The sequence below is a fragment of the Schistocerca cancellata genome, chromosome 7 (genome assembly GCF_023864275.1).
Source record: "Schistocerca cancellata isolate TAMUIC-IGC-003103 chromosome 7, iqSchCanc2.1, whole genome shotgun sequence".
NCBI lineage: Eukaryota > Metazoa > Arthropoda > Insecta > Orthoptera > Acrididae > Schistocerca > Schistocerca cancellata.
In genome coordinates, this window is record NC_064632.1 from 502833691 (window position 1) to 502849358 (window position 15668).

At 43.5% G+C, this 15668-nt stretch overlaps 1 protein-coding gene across 1 annotated transcript in view; it reads left to right on the forward strand.

The window, feature by feature from the left end:
* LOC126092865 (facilitated trehalose transporter Tret1-like) overlaps positions 1 to 15668 on the forward strand; it is a 66200-nt gene that overhangs the window by 11234 nt on the left and 39298 nt on the right. Inside the window, exon 2 of the mRNA XM_049908596.1 lies at positions 119 to 398. Coding sequence (XP_049764553.1) covers positions 119 to 398 — 280 coding nt within the window. The remainder of the gene's footprint in view (positions 1 to 118; positions 399 to 15668) is intronic.

The window sequence follows — 15668 nt, forward strand, 5'->3', positions numbered from 1 at the left end:
TGTTCTTATTTCAATCTCCAGGAGTGTATTTTGTCGGAAAATAAATGTTGTTGCAAGTTTTCAGTTATTATTATCATGCATGGAATGCAGTTAACGTCAGGTGACGGTGTGACGGTAGATTTCTGGCGAGCGTGCACGGCACGTGCGCAATACTGTTGGCGACGCTTTACGTGGCCGAGACTGCGAGCGACGGGCCGCGCGGCGCGCTCGGCTGCCTGCTGTCGCTCTTCTGCAGCTCTGGAGTACTTTGCGGCTACGTGCTGGGTGCCTGCCTGTCCTACCGCGCCGTCCTCTACGCCAACATGGTGCCGCTCCTCCTGTACGTCATCTGCTTCCCCTTCGTGCCTGAAACGCCGTACAGGCTGGCCAGCACCGGCCGCCATCAGGACGCCAGAAAGGTACGCTGGTTAGCTGCCTCGGTTTAATACTTCAGTGTGATTACTTGAAAGGAAGGGGTGGGGGATCCAGGGCATTAACATACATAATCTATTTCTACCATCTTGTACAGGCCTATTACAAATGATTGAAGCGATTTCATAAATTCACTGTAGCTCCATTCATTGACATATGGTCACGACACACTACAGATACGTAGAAAAACTCATCAAGTTTTGTTCGGCTGAAGCCGCACTTCAGGTTTCTGCCGCCAGAGCGCTCGAGACCGCAGTGAGACAAAATGGCGACAGGAGCCGAGAAAGCGTATGTCGTGCTTGAAATGCACTCACATCAGTCAGTCATAACAGTGCAACGACACTTCAGGACGAAGTTCAACAATGATCCACCAACTGCTAACTCCATTCCGCGATGGTATGCGCAGTTTAAAGCTTCTGGATGCCTCTGTAAGGGGAAATCAACGGGTCGGCCTGCAGTGAGCGAAGAAACGGTTGAACGCGTGCGGGCAAGTTTCACGCGTAGCCCGCGGAAGTCGACGAATAAAGCAAGCAGGGAGCTAAACGTACCACAGGATGGTGCTCCACCGCACTTCCATCATGATGTTCGGCATTTCTTAAACAGGAGATTGGAAAACCGATGGATCGGTCGTGGTGGAGATCATGATCAGCAATTCATGTCATTGCCTCCACGCTCTCCCGACTTAACCCCATGCGATTTCTTTCTGTGGGGTTATGTGAAAGATTCAGTGTTTAAACTTCCTCTACCAAGAAACGTGCCATAACTGCGAGCTCGCATCAACGATGCTTTCGAACTTATTGATGAAGACATGTTGCGCCGAGTGTGAGAGGAACTTGATTATCGGCTTGATGTCTGCCGAATCACTAAAGGGGCACATATCGAACATTTGTGAATGTCTAAACAAACTTTTTGAGTTTTTGTATGTGTGTGCAAAGCATTGTGAAAATATCTCAAATAATAAAGTTATTGTAGAGCTGTGAAATCGCTTCAATCATTTGTAATAACCCTGTATTTCGATTCGAAAAGGGGAAACGAAAAGGGCATGTGATTTGATGACGCCACTGATACGGATGATGACAGCACCGATGATATCACAGATAAGGATTGAGGGAACTGTGACATGGAAATGGTCATGGCCGCTACCACCTTGGAATCAGAGGTTTCGGCCACTTGACTGCATTCCTTGCACTCCATAGCGGTCACATTACAGCATTCCTTGAATTACAAAGTGGACGAAAGTATCCCTAACCGTACAACTTGTACTCAGAAATGGTTCAAATGGCTCTGTTCACAATGGGACGTAACTTCTGAGGTCATCAGTCCCCTAGAACTTAGAACTACCTAAACATAGCCAACCTAAGGACATCACACACATCCATACCCGAAACTGGATTCCAACCTGCGACCGTAGCGGTCGCGCAGTTCCAGACTGTAGTGCCTAGAACCGCTCGGCCACCACGGCCAGCTAACTTGTACTAATTCGTGTCCAAAACGCTGCGTGTGCTGGCCAGCACCGGCCACCATCAGGGTGCCAGAAAGGTTTGCTGAGACAAGATATGTAGCAAAAATTTTGGCTGTGCGTTTAGCATTGTTCATAGCTATTGGCTGGCATTGAGACGTCGCTGAAGAATAGCCTCAGCTTTGGACAGTTCTGTAACGTGTGGCCTAGAGCATGCTTATTAGATATCCAACTTTAATTGCCTGGAAAGAAGGCAGTCAGGGATGCAAGGAATTAACACACTTGGGCTATTCCTGCCATCTTGGCTTTCTATTCTGAAATGGGGAGCAGATAGGGTGTGTGCCTTGATAAAAACACTGATAAGTATGTTGATATCACTGATAAGAGTGATAACATCACAGATAAGAAAGAAGGGGCTTGTCACATGACAAGAATCATGGCTGCCACCATTTTGGAATGAAAGGTCTTTGAATCAGACCATCTTGATTGCATTCCTTACATTCCATTGCTTTCCTTGCATTCCTTGAATTTCAGTGTGGACAAAAGTGTTCATAACACCACTATGTATATTACTTTGTACCCAAAATGCCGTACAAGCTGGCCAACACGTTTCGTTTCCATCAGCATACCAGAAAGGTATGCTGATGTGAGTTGTGCAGCAGAAATAAGGCTGTGCATTAAGCCTTCTGTGCTGCTATTGGCTGGCGTTGTGACATCACTGAGGAACAGTCTCAGCCTTGAAACAGCGCTGTAACATGTAGGCTAGAGCATGGTGATTAGATAGGCCATTTTAATACTTCAGTGTGACTGCTTCGAAAGAAGGGGCGTCCTGTCACGGTTCGCACGGATCCCCCCCCCCCCCCCCTCATCGGTGGTTCGAGTCCTCCCTCGGTCATGGGTGTGTGTGTTGTCCTTAGTGTAAGTTAGTTTAAGTTAGGTTAAGTAGTGTTTAAGCTTAAGGACCGACGACCTCAGCAGTTTGGTCCTATAAGATCTTACCACAAAATTTACAAAAAGAAGGGGTGGGGATGCAGGGCATTATCACACTTGAGCTATTTCGATTCCAAACGAGGAGGTGGAAAGAGCGCGTGGCTTGATAGCGTCACTGATAATTAGAAAGATATCAGTGATAAAAGCGATGACGTCACGGATAAGGATAAAGGGGCTTGTCACATGACAAGGATTATCACTCCCGTCATCTTGGAATCAGAGGTCTTAGAATGAGCGTCACTTAACTGCATTCCTTGCACTCCAACGTGTTCATGCTAGTGCTCTCCTTGCATTCCTTGAAATCCCGAGAGGACCAAAGAGTTCGTAAAAGTACAAGGTGTCTCTCAGAAAACCAGTACCCCTCAAATACCCATTAATCATCTGTAGTCCAGTTGTTTGTGATGCAATTAGTAGGTGTGTCTGACGCATGTAAAAATGCTAAAACCAGTAATAGTCCTCCGAAGGGGTTGTTACAATCCGAGTGCGAGGAGAATCCTGTGGACAAACTCTTTATCGATTACGTAGGGCCTCTTTCTCGTATCAAGAACGAGAACCGATGTATTATGGAGGTTGTTGATGCTTTTTCCAGATTTTTATGGTTAATCCCTAGTCGTGGGCTCACGGCGGCTATTACCATTGCGTATCTGACCAACATCTTCAGCTGGTTTGGACCCCCTAAGGCTCTTGCTAGCTATAACGCTCCGGTGTCTTACGTTCGTAACGCTGTTAAGCACCTAACCATCACGCCATATTATCACCAGCCATCTTTTTCCGAGGGAGTGAATCGCAATCTTAAGTTAACTTTTATCATTTACCATCATAAGTCGCCGAGTAAGTAGGTGACCACCTTGCCTTGGCTGAATTTTGCATTTAACACTGCGCAGCACGAAGCATCCAGGGCAGCTCCTACCGCTCTCTTGTTTGCGTATCCCATCAATCCGCTCTGTCCAACTTGTGGGATATCAACGACCTCCTGCCTTCGTACGATACTCCTGAAAATCTTAGGGAAAATTGGGAACGGGCCAGGAATAACATTAGGTTAGCCCACCGCCGCCAGGGACGGCGTTATCATAGGAATAGACGTCCCTTTCAAGGCAAGGTAGGGGATAAGGTATTCGGGAAGAACTGTGCCAGTCAGGCGAGGGGTGGTGCCAAGCTCTGGAAGTTCACTCCTCGCTTCATCCCATTCTCTATCATCCAACTTCTGGGTCCGGTTAACTTGTTTGTCAGGCATCTGGCCACTGGTAAGGTCCTCTGAGTGCACCTTAATCAACTTAAGCTCGTCAACTAATCTTCTCCTTTTTCTTCTGTAGGCTCGACTGGGGTCCAGTGGTTTAAGGGGCAGGGGGAGGGGGGTTTGAGCCGTGGCGTGGTTGCTGACGTCGCCTTTCGGTTTCCTGGCGCCACTAACTCGGTCTGTCGTGTGATTTCCTCTGGTTTGAGGCCACTGTGATCTTTACTTGAGGTTGTTGATAGGCACGGGAGGTGTTTTCGGCGTGGGAGCTGAGGAGTGGTGACGGAGGGGGGAGGACCGTGTGAGAGGTCCGCCCGGCGAGTAAGACGAGCACTTGAACAAATGTCTTGGGCACAGAGTCTGGCGAGTGATTGTAGGGCATTTTTGACGGTCGGATTTCAATCCGTGGCTGACTTCGAGTGTCGTCTTCACGCGTAGCCTCGTCAAGCAGCTATGGAACGTGGCACACCGATAAGAGAGTTGAAGTCAGTTCCGCTGTGCTGAAATCTGGGTCCCCTTTGGAAGCGGCAGATTTCAACTTCTATTCGCGAACTTCAGTTATGTTTGGATTTTGAAGTCTTAACTGTTATTTTCTTGTTGTTAGCTATAGGTCTGTTGCAATCATTGCGATTTCATAGTTGTTAGCTATAGGTCTGTTGCAATCATTGCGATTTCATAACTGATCTATTTCACCGCCAGTTGGTTCCTTGAATTGTGGCTGTTGTTAGTTTTCCAAAGTGGATACTGGGCTTGGTTGTTTGTCAACAGGATACCTTAAACTGTGTCAGCCGATTGTGTTCCTCGAGTCGGAGAGATAACGTGTTTTTTCGACGCTGTGGCCCGACTCCCCGTCGTCGCTCAGTACCTAGATGGTTGGGTTTTATTCGACCTCCCTGTTAAACGCCTTCGGACACCAGATAAGTAGCTTTGTCTAATAATACGGACGGGTGCGGCTTCCAGATATCTTCAGGCATTGCTGACGTCATCGCTCTGTTAATTATATTGGTTAAAAGATGCTTGGGTCTAAAATTTGCTATTACTGAGGCTGTATAACTGGGTTTGGCAGCCTAGTTTTCTTTCGGGCATTTCGCCATCGTTGTAAACGCAGCATCTTGCAGTGATGCGGCTGTACCGTTTGGCTAATTCTTGTTGCCTGCACGTAATTAACCTTGCTGTGTTAATATTTCTTTTGCAGGTCTGTACCGAACGAAAAGCGCCTTGGAAGGCCGGTCCTCCCATTGTAATCTTTCTTGGCCTTTAATTTTGGTGTAGTCTTGTGCTCCTTGCGTATAAGCCTTCTGTTGCACATCCTGTGAGGAGGCAGTTCGCACTCTTGGTTGCTTAACTAAAATAGTTATTCATGAAGGCCTACTCTGTTATCTAGTTAGTAATTTTAGTTAACTGAAGCTGTTATTAAAGAAGGCCTGCCTGTTTTCCATTTGGTGATTTTACTTAACTGTTATTATTGGAGACCTGTCTCTTTTCTATTTGGTAATATAACTTAACAGAAGCTATTGTTTTTGAAGACCTCCCGGTTGGCATTTGGTAATTTTGCTTAACTGAAGCTGTTATGATTGAAGCTCTGCCTGCTTTCTATTTGATAATTTTACTTAACTGCGCTGTTATTAAAGAAGGTCTGGCTGTTTTCTATTTGGTAATACTACTTTCCATAAGCTTTCTGACTGGTTTGATGCGGCCCGCCACGAATTCCTCTCCTGTGCTAACCTCGTCATCTCAGAGTAGCACTTGCATCCTACGTCCTCAATTATTTGCTGGGTGTATTCCAATCTCTCTCTTCCTCTGCTGTTTTTGCTCTCTAAGCTACATGAAGTACCATGGAAGTCATTCCCTCATATCTTAACAGATATCCTACCATCCCGTCCCTTCTGCTTATCAGTGCTTTCCACATATTCCTTTCCTCTCCGATTCTGCGTAGAACCTCAGTCCAGCTAATTTTCAACATTCGTCTGTAGCACATCTCAAATGCTTCGATTCTCTTCTGTTCCGGCTTTCTCACAGTCCATGTTTCACTACCATACAATGCTGTACTCCAGACGTACATTCCCAGAAATTTCTTCCTCAAATTAAGGCCGATATTTGATATTAGTAGACTTCTCATGGCCAGGAATGCCTTTTTGCCATAGCTAATCTGCTTTTGATGTCCTCCTTGTTCCATCCGTCATTGGTTATTTTACTGTCTAGGTAACAGAATCCCTTAATTTCATCTACTTCGTGACCATCAGTCCTGATGTTAAGTTTCTCGCTGTTTTCATTTCTACTACTTCTCACTACCTTCGTCTTTCTTCGATTTACTCCCAGTCCATACTGTGTTCTGATTAGAATGTTCATTCCGTTCAGCATGTAATGTAATTCTTCTTCACTTTCACTCAGGATAGCAATGTTATCAGCGAAATCGTGTCATTGATATTGAATTTTAATTCCACTCCTGAACCTTTCTTTTGTTTCCATCATTGCTTCCTCGATGTACAGACTGAACAGTAGGAGCGAAAGGCTACAGCCTCGTCTTACACTCATTTTAATCCGAGTACTTCGTTCTTGGTCGTCCACTCTTATTATTCCCTCTTGGCTGTTGTCCATATTGTATATGACCCGTCTCTCCCTATAGCTTACCCCTACTTTTTTCAGAATTTCGAACATCTTGCACCATTTTACATTGTCGAACGCTTTTTCCACGTCGACAAATACGATGAACGTGTCTTGATTTTTCTTTCGTCTTGCTTCCATTATTAACCGGAACGTCAGAATTGCCTCTCTTGCCTCTACTTTTCCTAAAGCCAAACTGGTCATCGTCTAACACATCCTCAATTTTCCTTTCCATTCTTCTGTATATTATTCTTGTAAGAAACTTGGATGCATCAGCTGTTAAGTTGATTGTGCGATAATTCTCGCACATGCCAGCTCTTGTCGTCTTCGGAATGGATGCTTTTCGAAAAGTCAGATGGTATGTCGACGGACTCATACATCCTACAAACCAACGTGAATAGTCGTTTTGTTGCCACTTTCCCAAATGATTTTAGAAATTCTCATGGAATATCTATTCCTTCTGCCTTATTTGATCTTTAGCCCTCCAAAGCTCTTTTAAATTTTGGTTCTAATACTTGATTCCCTACCTCTTCTAAAACAACTCCTGTTTCTTCTTCTATCAGACAAATCTTCCCCCTCATGGAGGCCTATATATTCTTTCCACATATCCGCTCTCTCCGCTGCTTTAACAGTGGAATTCCCGTTGCATTCTTAATGTTACCACCCTTGCTTTTAATGTCACCGAAGGTTGTTTTGACTTTCCTGTATGCTGAGTCTCTGAGTCTGTCCTTCCGACAATCATTTTCTTTTCGATGCCATTTCGTCTTAGCTTCCCTGCACTTACTATTTATTTTATTCTCCAGCGACTTGTATTTCTGTATTCCTGAGTTTCCCGGAACATTTTTGTACTTCCTCCTTTCATCGATCAACTGAAGTATTTCTTTTGTTACCCATGGTTTCTTCGCAGTTACCCTCTTTGTACCTATGTTTTCCTTCCCAACTTCTGTGTGGCCCTTCTTAGGGATATCCATTCCTCTTCAACTGTACTGCCTACTGCGCTATTCCTTATTGCTGTATCTATAGCGTTAGAGAACTTCAAACGTATCTCGTCATTTCATAGAACTTCCATATCTCACTAGTTTGCGTATGGATTCTTCCTGACTTCGGCCTACTCTTCATCACTACTATATTGTGATCTGAGTCTATATCTGATCCTGGGTAACCCTTACAATCCAGTATCTGATTTCGGAATCTCTGTCTGATCGTGATGTAATCTAACTGATATCTTCCCGTATCATCCCGCCTTTTCCAAGTATACCTCCTCCTCTTGTGATTCTTGAACAGGGTATTCGCTGTTACTTGATGAAACCTGTTACAGAAACCAATTAGTCTTTCTCTTCTCTCATTCCTTGTCCCAAGCCCATATTCTCCTTTTCTTCTACTCCATCCTCTACATCTGCATTCCAGTCCCCCATGACTATTAGATCTTCATCCCCCTTTACATACTGTACTACTCTTTCAATATCCTCATACACTTTCTCTATCTCTTCATCTTCAGCTTGCCACGTCGACATGTATACCTGAACTATCGTCGTCGGTATTGGTTTGCTGTAGGTTCTGATAAGAACAACCCTTTCACTGAACTGCCCACAGTAACACACTCTCTGCCCTACGTTCCTATTCATAACGAATCCTGCTGCTGTTGATATTACCCTATACTCATCTGACCAGAAATCCTTGTCTTCTTTCCACTTCACTTCACTGATCCCTACTATACCTAGTTTGAGCCTTTGCATTTTCGTTTTCCTATTTTCTAGTTTCCCTATCACGTTCAAGCTTCTGACATTCCACGCCCCGACTCGTTGAACGTTATCCATCCGTTGATTATTCAGTCTTTTTCTCATGGTAACCTCCCCATTGGCAGTCCCCTCCCGGAGATCCGAATGGGGGACTATTCCGGAATCTTTTGTCAATGGAGAGGTCTTCATGACACTTCTTCAATTACAGGCCACATGTCCTGTGGATAAACGTTACGTGTCTTTAATGCAGTAGTTTCCATTGTCTTCATCACCCTCACGCCATTGATCATTGGTGATTCTTCCGCCTTTAGGGGCACTTCCCACCCCTAGGACAAGAGAGTGCCCTGAACATTTGTCCGCTCCTCCACCCTCTTTGACAAGGCCGTTGGCAGAATGAGGGAGACTTCTTATGCCGGAAGTCTTCGGCCGCCAATGCTGATTATTAATCAAGAATTAAGCAGAGGCGGGATTCGAACCCGGGGCCGGAGACGTTTTGATTATGAATCAAAGACGCTAGCTAGCCCTAGACCACAACCATGGGTCAATGTACAGATTGACTAATATCGGTGATGGGCTACAATCCTGTCACTCCCTTCTCAAACCTCAGCTTCCCTTTCAAACTCTATGACTCTTATAACTGTCCTTTGAGTTCTGTACATGTTGCAAATAGTCTTTCGATCCCTGTATTTTATCCTTGCTAGTATTCCATTCTTCATTGTCAAAGGCTTTCTCTAAATCTACAAACGCTGTGAACACAGGTTTGCCTTTCCTTAACCTATCTTCTAAGACAACCACAGGGTCACTATTGCCTCATATGTTCCTAAATTCTCTGGAATCCAAACTGATCTTCTCTGAGGTCGGCTTCTACCAGTTTTTCCATTCCTCTGCAAAGAATTAGTGTTAATATTTTGCAACCGTGACTTCTTAAACTTATACTTCGAAAATAATCTCACCTGTGAAACCTGCTTTCTTTGCAATTGGAATTATTAAATTCTTCTTGAATTCTGAGGGTATTTCGCCTGTCTCATACATTTTGCTCACCAGATGGAAGAGTTTCGTCGTGGTTGGCTCTCCCAAGGATTACAGTAGTTCTGACGGAATCTCATCTACTCCCGGCGCCTTGTTTCAACTTATGTCTTTCAGTGCTCTGTCAAATTCTTCTCGAAATATCGTATCTCCCACTTCATGTCCATCTACGTCCTCTTTCTATAATATTGCATTCTAGTTCATCTCTTTTGTATAGACCCTCTATACGCTCTTTCCATGTTCCAGTTTTCCTTTCTTTGCTACAAGCAACTATCAGTCGAAACACACATAGGGCTCAAAACCGCAAAATTTGTTTTTGCCGGTTTCTATCAAGTGAATGTAGGAAACGAACACAAGGTTTTCTAAGTTGACTCCGAGACAGGTTTTAGTGAGGAGATCTAGATAAGGAAATTTTCAGTTTGAATGCATCACAACATTAATAAAACTTTAATTGGTAGGTGAATACTATCGTTTCAGTTTTCCATAATTCTAGAAAGCATTTGAATTAGCTATTTTTCGACACACGTTTTTATACCTTTGTAACACCACCCTTGGATTTTTCAGCAACTTGATGCATGTTGATGGATTTCAGCCACATAACAGGGAATTACTTCGAAAACGTTAACAGCTCTGCCGGCCGGGGTGGCCGAGCGGTTCTAGGCGCTACAGTCTGGAACCGAACGACCGCTACGGTCGCAGGTTCGAATCCTGCCTCGGGCATGGATGTGTGTGATGTGCTTAGGTTAGTTAGGTTTAAGTAGTTCTGAGTTCTAGGGGACTGATGACCTCAGAAGTTAAGTCCCATAGTGCTCAGAGCCATTTGTTAACAGCTCTGGAAAACATTTTTTACAGGAAACATAGGCGAGTTCACTTACCATGGCTTCCGTTCAGAAAAGCTGCTATGCGGTATGTGAAAGACGCCAAATCTTGGCACTATCGAAGAATGTTGCTAGATAGTTGGAGTTCCAATGTTGACAAACGAACACAGCCTGTTGACTTCTGTCTCAAGATCTTCGCACGACGTTGGTTTAACGACTTTTCTAATGTTTCACCAGCGCAAGTGGCTGGCAGTTTCAAGGGCTCACCCAGCATTTTTGGTGGTGGACTGGAGTCGACAACTGACCACGAAAGCCTCAGCGGTTTTGTACTGTCAGTGATGTTCACTGTTGTATCTAATCTAAGTTATTACACAGAATTGACACAAATCTTGTAAAGCGATAATGTATACTACTACCTTGCTAATCGGGGGTGAAGTACCTCTTCTTTGCCTTCTCTGTTGATGATATCCAGTGAGACGGCTAAATTTCAGTGTTCTGTTGTAAAACGTAATAATTCGTGAATCAACAGTGCCACTAGGAACTCTGTTAACTAACTGTATCTAGAGGATAACAAACAACATCAATAAATGTACATTTATCAGTTTGCTCTTCCATGGTGAAAGCTTTCCTTAACTCTTCAGGCTTCATTTACGTGTAGCACATTTGTTAAAACGTTCATAACTTACTTCTGATGGAAATGGCGGGCCATCACTACAAGGCAAGAAGGCACGATGTAAACACATGTCCTAAATACTCCTTTTCGTTATAAATTTAGCGCGTTTAGCAAGTTCCTCAACATAACCTGTTTCTTCGAAAAAACGAGAACATATTATAGTGTTCCTAACGTTCACAGCATTTTTTCTACAACATTTCGACAGTCAAGTTTGTTGCAAGCTTGCATTCCGAGGGGAAAGCATGGAGGACTAATTCAGTCTCTTTTATCTAAAGATTGGTCCCATTACAGCCATTATAACACTCCTTAAACATACTCAAAACACTCTCTCTTACAAATCACTCACTAAACAGAAACACTTAATCGAAAACGATAACACTCACAGAATCATGCAGCGTCCAACGTACAAGCCAGGAGTTCCTCAGTGATGTGCGCACAACAGCAGCAACGCGTCTTCTCTTTCGCACTGTTTATTACGCCCCCTGCGTTGCTGACTACGCGTCACGAGATAACGGCTGCTATAGCAGACTACAGTGGCATCGCCAAAACTGGAGACATTCCCTCTTCACTTACCTGAAACAAAAGAAAGGACAGGTAAAATTACACCATTTCAGTCCCAGATCTACCATCCATCCCTTTTCATTTGAGAGAAGAGTCCCTTAGAGCTCATTCTGGGTGAATAATGCTTTACTGACGATTAGTTTCGGTAGGAGGTACCCGTCCATATAGCCGTGCGTGTTAAAGCGCAGCTTCCGTGACGGGTAGGTGCGCCGGCTCCGGAACAGATCCGCCACATGTATTAACAACGGGGTTTGGTGCGCAGGTTAGTCTGGATGCGGTTTTTAGGTGGTTTCCCACATCCCACTAGGAGTATGCCGGGCTGATATCAAATTCCTGTTTAAGTTGCACGCTTCGCGAACATCTAGAAAACGATTGCTCAAAGGTTTTAAGTGGAGCTACCAGTGAAATTTCAAGCTGGTTGCAAATAAATTGCAGGGGAATGAAAATTTGTTTCGTAACAGGTCTCAGCATGCTGAATTCTGCGGCGAAATCCAATTTACTAAACAAAATTTTTTCATCAGATTATTTGAGTATTGAGTTTTGAAAAATATTATAATTTTTTTCAAACCTAAACGTGGAGTTGTAGGCTGTCACGTAATGTATTCACAAAAATGTTTTGAACCAAAAGTTTTTAAAATTGATGGAGCAGTACCATTTTTTGTTTCTGTCATTCTGATTTTTTTCCAAAAGTTCGAAAAATAATGACGTTTTTAACACAATTTTTTTTTGTCATCAGTCTACTGATTGGTTCGATGCGGCCCGTCACGAATTCCTTTCCTGTGCTAATCTCTTCATCTCAGAGTAGTACTTGCAACCTACGTCCTCAATTATTTGCTTGACGTATTCCAATCTCTGTCTTCCTCTACAGTTTTTGCCCTCTACAGCTCCCTCTAGTACCATGGAAGTCATTCCCTCATGTCTTAGCAGATGTCCTATCATCCTGTCCCTTCTCCTTATCAGTGTTTTCCCCATATTCCTTTCCTCTCCGATTCTGCGTAGAACCTCCTCATTCCTTACCTTATCAGTCCACCTAATTTTCAACATTCGTCTATAGCACCATATCTCAAATGCTTCGATTCTCTTCTGTTCCGGTTTTCCCACAGTCCATGTTTCACTACCATACATTGCTGTACTCCAGACGTACATCCTCAGAAATTTCTTCCTCAAATTAAGGCCGGTATTTGATATTAGTAGACTTCTCTTGGCCAGAAATGCCTTTTTTACCATAGCGAGTCTGCTTTTGATGTCCTCCTTGCTCCGTACGTCATTGGTTATTTTACTGCCTAGGTAGCAGAATTCCTTAACTTCACTGACTTCGTGACCATCAATCCTGACGTTAAGTTTCTCGCTGTTCTCATTTCTACTGCTTCTCATTACCTTCGTCTTTCTCCGACTTACTCTCAAACCATATTGTGTACTCATTAGACTGTTCATTCCGTTCAGCAGATCATTTAATTCTTCTTCACTTTCACTCAGGATAGCAATGTCATCAGCGAATCGTATCATTGATATCCTTTCACCTTGTATTTTAATTCCACTCCTGAACCCTTCTTTTATTTCCATCATTGCTTCCTCGATGTACAGATTGAAGAGTAGGGGGAAAGGCTACAGCCTTATCTTACACCCTTCTTAACACTATATACATACGAAAAGTGTAAAAAAATTATAAAAATTCTGTGTTTATAATATGTGACAAGAATTAAGCGTAAAATAAGTGGGACGGTGGCTTGTTGGCTGAGTAGGACCAGGTGAAGCAAATAGGGAAGAAGTTATTGACGTTCATGACACCCTCGATCCAGTTCGCAAAGATGTCATAAGTGAATCTGAACCAGATAAGGGTTTAGGATTCTGGCTGTTTAGGAAGGATTCCTCTAGATGACCCACGAATAGGTTGGCACAGAATTTTTAGTTTACATATTACATTACACATTTCCATTTCCGCTGATTCTGCATGGGTGGGTTGTCGACCGCGGCTATAGCTGGCCAGGTGGAATAAAACTAGGTCTTTTCTGGCCGCCAGACGTCGTGCTATCATCAATCGTCGGCCTTCCACGTCGAGTACGACTTGGCCAACTATACACTGCAGGAGCGTTACCGCATCGTGGTATGAATAAAGTCATGTAAATTAACTGGGCTGTATTCGAGTCTTTCATCATCTGCAAGAACCTCACACCACGCCGCCACAGACTCTGGGCTATAAATCTTTATAAATACTTAGTTTCCAATTAACAACTGAGTCCGCCGCTAAGGTGAATTCACGTATCTGGATACTGCAAAAAAATGAAAATTATAGTTGCACTTCCTTATTGTTCCAGTCCTGGATGGTACTGAGTTACGAGGGGAATGCTCTCTGTGGCCAGACGGTGAGACTTTGGAAAGTGGTGTGCAAGTTTGGGAGGATAATTACAGTCTGTGAAGGCCTCAGTGAAACCATCAGTATAATTCGAGAGGGACCACTCGTGACTGCAGATGTGATGAGCGTGGGTGGCTAGGCTTCTTGGTATGGAATGGAGATATTTCCGATGCACATATATATTAGGCACATATGCATCCGCGATTACGGATGTTCGTACAGACTATGCACATATACAGATATATTCACATAAATTTAACGTTTCAATTAAATTTCTGCTCCATATGCATCTATCTACTGACAGAAAAATAACTGTACTTCAACTTTATGAAAAAGTCAAATTGGTCACAATAAAACAAATGTTACTCCTCTGTCAATTTTAAACATTTTTGGCTCAACCTTTTTTTTGTGAACACACACCATGATTACCAACAACTCCACGCATGGATTTGAAAAAGTCTGAAGAAAAAGTTGTTTAGAAAACTAGATTTACCTACTGAATTCAGCACGTCAAGTTATGTTATGAAACAAATTTTCAGCCCCCTACGATTTTTTTTAGGACTGCGTTGAAATTTCACCGGTAACTTCCGCTAATGACGTTAGCCGCATTTGGGATTTCAAATGAATGAATGGTAAAAGATGAAGATGTGAAGGACTAGGATTCGAACCAGGATCGCCCAGTTAACGCGAGCTGTCACCTTAACTGTCTCGGCCATCCGAGTTCCCAGAAAAAAAAATGGTTCAAATGGCTCTAAGCACTATGGGACTTAACATCTGAGGTCACCAGTCCCCTAGACATAAGAACTCTTAAGCCTAACTAACCTAAGGACATCACACACATCCATGCCCGAGGCAGGAGTCGAACCTGCGACCGTAGCAGCAGCGAGGTTCCGGACTGAAGCGCCTAGAACCGCTCGGCCACATCGGCCGGCTCCCGAGTTCCCAGCCTGTTACACACTACTGACATAGCGTCACCTACCCATGAACCATTTACTCGCAGTTCCTGGTTCCCGTAAGAGATCGGGCATGGTGTACATCCGCAGTGAAAGACAGGGTTGACACCCATTTAATATATACATATACTGATGGACACCCAATTAATATACGATGGAAAAAAATCGCTACACGAATATAGTGATTAGCTCATAGATCTTGGTTGTTTCTACACCTCTTTGTATCTCGTGTTGTAAGGCTTTATACTATTGGTATGTACGTCGTTTTTAATACTGACCATGTTTTAGTCCTTTTGTAACTTTGTAAACTTCAATGAGGGGACTCTCCTTAAGATAGTGAGGACTTCTTCATATTTGGGACGGTGGTGTTGTTGCCGTTTCGTTATTGTGTGGTTTGTTGTAATCAATTTCTCTCCGTATCGTTTTTAGCCCATTACATTTCTAGACTCAAACTGACATACTCATCAGGTCGCATGTGGGATATTCGGTACTTTTTTGACTGCATGTCATGACTAGCGATGAGTTAGTTTAGCATAGTTCTAACTTTGTGACTTTTGCTTCACTGTACACCTGACAGGAAATGATATGATGTTCTCACCATATACGCACATTTTACGGTGTTTATGGATTTTGGATTGATATAGACCTGATGATAGCTATGAGTATAGAGTCTGTTATGTGCTACTGTTGTGAGTCCAAGTTCTTTCTGTGCGGCTCGAGACTTCTGGCATATTTACGATTCTGACAATACATTGTTTATTTTATCAGCTTGACTTTCCCCAGATTTTGCAAGGTTTTGATATAGTATTTTTCCACTCCATGACTGGTTTTTAGTCTGAACCAATTT